Source organism: Salvelinus fontinalis, chromosome 30, assembly GCF_029448725.1.
Source record: "Salvelinus fontinalis isolate EN_2023a chromosome 30, ASM2944872v1, whole genome shotgun sequence".
NCBI lineage: Eukaryota > Metazoa > Chordata > Actinopteri > Salmoniformes > Salmonidae > Salvelinus > Salvelinus fontinalis.
The window spans coordinates 18,764,079-18,772,120 of NC_074694.1; the positions used below are offsets into that span (position 1 = coordinate 18,764,079).

The 8,042-nt window shown below is 44.7% G+C and overlaps 1 protein-coding gene across 1 annotated transcript; it reads right to left on the reverse strand.

Annotated features, from left to right (window-relative positions):
- Nucleotides 1-909: 909 nt before the first annotated feature.
- On the reverse strand, nucleotides 910-7,588 carry LOC129828460 (octapeptide-repeat protein T2-like). The gene is made up of 2 exons (XM_055889495.1): nucleotides 7,554-7,588; nucleotides 910-1,303 (listed from the first exon to the last, which is right to left on the reverse strand). The coding sequence occupies exons 1-2, from the start codon at nucleotides 7,586-7,588 to the stop codon at nucleotides 910-912; spliced, it is 429 nt and encodes a 142-aa protein (XP_055745470.1).
- Between the last annotated feature and the right edge of the window lie 454 nt (nucleotides 7,589-8,042).

An 8,042-nucleotide genomic window follows, 5' to 3' on the forward strand; every position in this document is an offset into this window, starting at 1 on the left:
GGCTCCTGAGGATCACCCCTCGGAGATGACGCCATTCCCCAATCTAATAAATAGAATCTCATATTCGTGTTTTGTCTCTGTAGTTCATTCAGTGAAGCCTGTACTCGATTGAATTTCAATCTGGTGTAGTGTTGTAGTTCAGGCCTAGTCATGATATATTTTGTTCTGCATGCTGTAAGATTCTGAATGAAATTAAAAGTGCTATTATAATAACTGATGATTATTATTTTGTGTACGTGTAGTGCTGCTATTATGTCATTAAGATGTACAGTATATAGAGTTATAATCATGTCACTTCCAGAACCTTCAGCCAGGCATCCAAACAATAGGAACGGTTCTTCAGAATTAAATTCATCTGAGATTGAGACACATTTTTATTAAATCAGCTTAAGACTAAGCCTAATTTTTGTATGTTTCCTCTTTGTCCTCTGGTAATTACAAACTAATTATGATCCACAGCTTCATCACCTGCAAAAGGGCTGCTTTGTTTGACAAGACAAATTGGGACAACACAGCAAGACAGCCAAAGTGACATTTGCTGTAAATGCTTCTCAAGAGCCCAGCTCTCCCCTCTCCTCTATCCTTTCCCTGATCTCCTCTCTTTCATACCCCTCCCTCCCTCCCTCCCTCCCTCCTTCTCTCTCTCTTGCTCTCTCTCTCTATTTCTCTTACTCATTCCCCCCTCTCGCTCGCTCTCTCTTTTTCTCTCTCTCTCTCTTACTCACTCTCTCTCCTCCTAGTCATCTTTCTTTCAATCACCCTCATAACCCCTATGGCTGCTACTGAGGGGATAAGAACAGCAAGGTTTTTGTGAAACAGGCTAAGGCCTCCTGTGTCTCGTTTTTTCTCATCTCCTGTGTCTCGACCCTTCTCAACTCCTGTGTCTCATTTTTTCTCAACTCCTGTGGCTCATTTTTTCTCAACTCCTGTGTCTCGACCCTTCTCAACTCCTGTGCCTCGAGCCTTCTCAACTCCTGCGTCTCGACCCTTCTCAACTCCTGTGCCTCGACTCTTCTCAACTCCTGTGTCTCGAGCCTTCTCAACTCCTGTGTCTCGACCCTTCTCAACTCCTGTGTCTCGACCCTTCTCAACTCCTGTGCCTCGACTCTTCTCAACTCCTTTGCCTCGACTCTTCTCAACTCCTGTGTCTCGACTCTTCTCAACTCCTGTGCCTCGACTCTTCTCAACTCCTTTGCCTCGACTCTTCTCAAATCCTGTGTCTCGACCCTTCTCAACTCCTGTGCCTCGACTCTTCTCAACTCCTGTGTCTCGATTCTTCTCAACTACTGTGTCTTGACTCCTCCTACACAACAAAGAGAAAGAAAGACAGAACTCTAACCCCCCTTCTCTTCCCTTCCTCTCTCCACTCCTCCTTCACTCCATCCTTCTCTCCCACATAACCACTTTCTGTCTCTTGTCGAGGAGCCTAATTACACGCTGGACAGGGGAATCGATTCAGGAGGAAGTGAAGGTCCACAGCAGGTGGCTATAGACCCCTTTAACTCCCTTCTCACCCCTTACCTCCCACCCACCTCTCACCCCCGTCTCTGTACTTACACTCGCCCTCTAGGGAGACAAGATGGCAAACCTTGGTTGTATCCCAAATGGCACGCTATTCCCTATATATCACACTACTTTTCACCAGGCCTCCCTACAGGGCTTTGGTCAAAAGTAGTGCACTATGTAGGGACAAGATGGCAGACCTTAAGAAGACCCCTGCCAGCCTCTTCTCCTCGTTCTCTCAGCCCCCACCTCCCCCATTAGTCCCCTCCATGTACAGCAGAAGTGCATTAGCATACTGTATACTCCAGGGCCGCTGAGAGGACAATTATGGTCACTCTATGTCCTCTCCACACACACACACACACACACACACACACACACACACACACACACACACACACGCACACGCACACGCACACGCACACGCACACACACACACACGACTACAGCTAATGGGCTTGGAAGAAGAGAAACATTTTTCAACCCTCAACCCTCTCATGACAAGTCTAGTCTGTGGAATCAGAATGAACATGGAACTCCTCAGAGAAGGGACAGAGGAAGGAATAGAGGACTGGACTAAGTGTTGTGTTCTGTGTACTGCCATGTGTATTCCCATGGACAGAACTGTTTTTACCAATGTGCTTTTACACTGTAGAAGTACTGACAGAGACTTGTTGCTGTGTGAGGCAGATGGATTCTTATAAGGGGTCTGTCATGTAAAATCTAACTGCCTCGGGTTTACCAAGATATGTGTTGAATTGGGACAAAAGTCTTTCCATAGACTCTGCAAACATACAGTCCATAAATGTGATATGATGATGACACTATTTTATATCAGCGTACTAGATATTTCTGGAATATTTGTTTTGACTTAGAATGTTCGAGCTAGTTGTCTTCCAACTGATCTAGTGATCTATTCTATTGTATGTTAGTCATCAGCATGTTTTCTGATTGACCCCAACATGGATCATGCTCGTTCCATATCTACAAGTGTCAGGTCACTAGAATATGATTATCACTTTTTCACCATAGAATTGTGTGTGTGTGTGTGTTTCTGTGAGTGAGCACATGAGTCTTTGTGTGTTAGCTTGATAATTTTACTGCCTGACAGTTGTCAGAAAGCTAGAAAAACAGGACACAACTACCGTTCTATTAACAATAACTGAAAGTGCATAGTGCAATTGAAATGTCACCATCCTCACTGTAATAGACATGTACACATGTGCATTTTTGACATCTGAAACTATGACTTATGTGGTTTCACCAGGGAGCTCATTAAACTATATTACTCTTGGTCTCTGTCCCAAACAGCACATTATTCCCTATGTAGTGCACTACTTTTCACCAGGGTCCATAGATAGTGTATTACATAGGGAATAGGGTGACATTTTGGGACACATATTTCTACTTATCCTATTTGCCATAATTTTTTTCAACAGAACATTTTTAATTAACTTAGAATGTGACCTTCATCATTAAAGAAAATAACTAATTTAACTCTTGATGTGTCCCAAATGCCTTTTGTCTTTTGGCTCTATTCAAACGTAGTGCACTATTAGGGAATAGGTTTCCATTTGGGGATAATCCCCTATCCTCCTGCAGTTTGAACATACATAGCCGTGGTAGTGAAATGAACAGTACAAAGCAAGCAAACATGGTGCATGTCTGTGTAATGTGTTGATCTTTTTAAGGCAGATGCTGAATGCTGCAATGAGAAGGAATGATTCAGACTGGCTAATGAGGAATGGGGATGACTGAGGGAGGCATGAGGGCAGAGAGTGATAAGTGGAGAGAGAGATGAGAGGAGAGAGATGAGGGAGGGGAGAGAGATGAGGGAAGAGAGAGATGGGGTAGAGAGATGGGGAATGGATGAGATTAGGGGAGAGAGTTGGGGGGATGGGGTATAGAGATTGGGAATGGGAGAGATGAGAGGAGAGATGGGGAATGGATGAGATTAGGGGAGAGAGATGGGACAGAGATAGATGAGGGTAGAGAGATGGGGAATGGAAGAGATGAGGGAAGGCTACACTCTTAGAAAAAAGGTGCTGTCTAGACCCAATAACGGTCTTCAGCTGTCCCCCTTCAGCTGTCCCCTTCAAGAACTCCTTGAAGAACCCCTTTTGGTTCCATGTAGAACCCTTTTTGGTTCTAGGTAGATCCCTTTTGGAGCACAATAAGATGACTGGTGGTCCCGGTATTGTGTAGAAACACCTGATCACCGTGACGATAGGATGTGATGTGTCTTCTGCAACCTAACGAGTCTGTTGTTTGATGGTTTATCTCTGACTCAACTAGCGCTGAGCACAGCTTCCTGGGGAATCTGTCAGTCTGTGTGTGTATGTGTGTGTGTATGTGTGTGTTTGCCTGACAATGTGAATCCCAGTGTGCTGACTGATAAAGGTCATTGATACTGAGAGAGGAGCCTGTTGAAGTTTGCCTGCCTATAATTAGTTAGCACCCCATGCTCTCAGCTCACCCCACAGTGCCAAAAACAAAGATGGAGTCACTTGCTCACTCCACTGCCAAGTAGAGAGGGAGGTAAGATTGAGTAGGAGGTGGAGAAGGAGGATGAGAGTCAGTCCCTCGCCACAGCAAGCAGAGAGGGAGGGGAGTGAAGAGGAGAAAGAAGAGGAGGAAGATGATGCATAATATTAACGATGATTCACAGTGACGAGCGTCTTGAAACACTGCCAGCCAGAAAGCCAGCGAACAAAGAACACAGATGAGAAGCAAATGATGATGTTAGCGAGAAAGAGAAAGAGAGAGAGAGAGAGAGAGAGAGAGAGAGAGAGAGAGAGAGAGAGAGAGAGAGAGAGAGAGAGAGAGAGAGAGAGAGAGAGAGAGAGAGAGAGAGAGAGAGAGAGAGAGAGAGAGAGAGAGAGAGAGAGAGAGAAGGAAAAAGAGGGAGAGGGAAAAAGTGAGAGAGGTAAAGATAGAGGGGGGTAGGGGGAGAGGTAGAGGAAGAAGGAGAGAGGGAGAAAGTGAGAGAGAGAGAGAGAGAGACGGATCATGTGGTGAAGAGCAGACAGACAGAGGTTGTTGGAGACTAGATTATTCATAATGACCATCATCACTGCCTCTACTGTGTGTTTCAGTAAAAACAAGAGCAGAATAATTCCCAGTGACACAGTAGGGACACAGTAATGTCATCTAGGAGTGTTATCTTCAGCGTTATCCACATCACTATGCAGTCAAACTGCGGCCCCATGTGAGGAGTGGGTTTGATATGTGGCATAGTGCAACTTTGGCCTGTGTGTGTGTGTGTGTGAGTGTGCGTCTGCGTGTGTGAGGGTGTGTGTGTGTGCACGCGTGTGCATGTGTGCATGTGTGTGTGTGAGCCTTGGTGCACATTCCAATGGTAGTACATAGGGAGTGGATAGCCTTGAGTATGTTTGTCAAATACAGTTTCACTTCCATCTTCATTGTCATTTGTTCAGAGTTGACAGGACTTGGACTTGATGTCTGTGTCAGAGTTATAAGCGATCAGGAGAAAGTGTTTGAGAAACGTTATATTCATGAGGACATGTTAGAGACACAGTGATTGGGAAACGTTATGTGTGATCAGGAGAAAGTGTTAGAGACACAGTGCTTAATAAGAAACGTTATGTGTGATCAGGAGAAAGTGTTAGAGACACAGTGATTAAGAAACGTCATGTGTGATCAGGAGAAAGTGTTAGAGACACAGTGCTTAATAAGAAACGTTATGTGTGATCAGGAGAAAGTGTTAGAGACACAGTGATTAATAAGAAACGTTATGTGTGATCAGGAGAAAGTGTTAGAGACACAGTGATTAAGAAACGTCATGTGTGATCAGGAGAAAGTGTTAGAGACACAGTGCTTAATAAGAAACGTTATGTGTGATCAGGAGAAAGTGTTAGAGACACAGTGATTAAGAAACGTTATGTGTGATCAGGAGAAAGTGTTAGAGACACAGTGATTAATAAGAAACGTTATGTGTGATCAGGAGAAAGTGTTAGAGACACAGTGATTAATAAGAAACGTTATGTGTGATCAGGAGAAAGTGTTAGAGACACAGTGATTAAGAAACGTCATGTGTGATCAGGAGAAAGTGTTAGAGACACAGTGATTAATAAGAAACGTTATGTGTGATCAGGAGAAAGTGTTAGAGACACAGTGATTAAGAAACGTTATGTGTGATCAGGAGAAAGTGTTAGAGACACAGTGATTAAGAAACGTTATGTGTGATCAGGAGAAAGTGTTAGAGACACAGTGATTAATAAGAAACGTTATGTGTGATCAGGAGAAAGTGTTAGAGACACAGTGATTAAGAAACGTTATGTGTGATCAGGAGAAAGTGTTAGAGACACAGTGATTAAGAAACGTTATGTGTGATCAGGAGAAAGTGTTAGAGACACAGTGATTAATAAGAAACGTTATGTGTGATCAGGAGAAAGTGTTAGAGACACAGTGATTAAGAAACGTTATGTGTGATCAGGAGAAAGTGTTAGAGACACGGTGATTAAGAAATGTTATAATAAATAAAGTCTTCATCTTCAACATGAGACTGGTTGGACTAGTCAAGACAGAAACAAGGACATTTGTTAATTGTCTTCAAGATATATTTTGCTTCTGAGATACATTACATTATAATGGTCCAATTGTATTTAAATTAACAACAAAATAACACTTCAGTGTTCATAAGCGCAACATACACTGGGTGTACAAAACATTAGGAACTCCTGCTTGTTCCATGACATAGACTGACGAGGTGGATCCAGGTGAAGGCGATGATCCCTTATTGATGTCACTTGTTAAATCCACTTCAATCAGTGTAGATGAAGTTGAAAAAACAGTTTAAATAATGATTATTAAGCCCTAAGACAATTGAAACATGGATTGTGCATGTGTGCCATTCTGAGGGCGAATGGGCAAGACAATAGGTGTATGTACCTTTGAACGGGGTATGGTATTAGGTGCCAGGCGCACCTGTTTGAGTGTTTCAAGAACTGCAATGCTGCTAGGTTTTTCACACTCGACAGTTTCCCGTCTGTATCAAGAATGGTCCACCACCCAGAGGACATCCAGCCAACTTGACACAACTGTGGGAAGCATTGGAGTCAACATGGGCCAGCATTCCTGTGGAACGCTTTCGACACCTTATACACTCCTTGTCCTGAAAAATTGAGGCTGTTCTGAGGGTGAAAGGGGGAGCCACTCAATATTAGGATGGTATTCCTAATGTGTTGTACACTCAGTGCATAAGCTTCACTAATCCTTTAGCAGTGGTTCCCACACTTTTTTAGTCCCTTACCCCTTCAAACATTCAACCTCCAGCTGCTTACCCCCTCTAGCACCAGGGTCAGCACACTCTCAAATGTTGTTTTTTGACATCATTGTAAGCCTGCCACACACACACTATACGATACATTTATTAAACGTATTCAACACAACCCGACTCGAGGGAAGCGACAAAGATAGGACCAGGGCGCAAATAATAATATAATAATAATCAATAATGTTGCTCTTTATTTTACCATCTTACATATAAAACCATATTTGTTCATTGAAAATTGTGAATAACTAATTAACCACAGGTTAATGAGAAGGGTGTGCTTGAAAGGATGCACTTAACTCTGCAATGTTGGTGTCACGACTCCCGCCAAAGTTGGCTCCCCTGCCTGTTCGGGCGGTGCTCGGCGGTCGTCGTCACCGGCCTACTAGCCGCCACTGATCCCTTTTCCTTTTTCTGTTTGTTTTGTCTTATTAGTTGCACCTATGTCTAATTGTGTTTTCCTGATGGGCTTCCTTATTTAAGCCTAGTAAACCCGCCCTTGTTTTGTGCGGGATTAATTTTGTGTTACGTGTTGTGTCGTTGGGTTGGTTAGTGCTCCGGACCGTGTACCCTGGGTTTTGGGTTGGTCAGTATTTTCGCGCCCTGTGTTTTGGGTATTGTATTTTGGTGCCAGATTAAAGTGCACTTTTCCCTTTGGAACTCTCTGCTCTCTGTGCCTGATTCTTACCTCACACACCCAGTCAATTTGTGACAGAATCCCACACCTGAATCATGGAATCAGCAGGAGCAGCCGTACCTCCTCTCCCATCGATGGAGGAGAGGGTCCTCCATCACACCACCATTCTCCACCGAATAGGATCGGCAATGGATCTGATGATGGAGAGGATGGACCGATGGGAGAGGAGTGGCCTTCCCACCTCATCTCCAGCGCCCCCTCCACCAGCACCACCTACCCCTGCTTCAGCATCCGGCTCCGGTGCCCTGCGTCTGGCGCTCCCCAGGGAGTATGATGGGACGGCGGCTGGGTGTCAGGGGTTCCTCCTCCAACTGGAATTATACCTGGCGACCGTCCGTCCTACTCCCTCCGGGGAGGAGAGCGTGAGCGTCCTTGTCTCCTGTCTGACGAGACGAGCCCTGGAGTGGGCTAACACAGTGTGGAATGACCCAGACTCATCGAGGGATCACTACCCCGAGTTCATCCGCCGATTCCGAGCTGTGTTCGATCACCTACCAGAGGGTCGGGTGGCGGGTGAACTGCTGTTCCACCTGCGACAGGAGACAAGGA

What these genes read in the sequence shown, in the direction of transcription:
- LOC129828460 (XM_055889495.1), bottom strand. Translation starts at nt 7,588, where the DNA reads ATGGAGGACCCTCTCCTCCATCGATGGGAGAGGAG. An exon ending in CTCCATCGATGGGAGAGGAG is followed by an intron (nt 1,304 to 7,553) that starts GTACGGCTGCTC and finishes TTTGTTGTGTAG; the next exon opens with GAGGAGTCAAGACACAGTAG.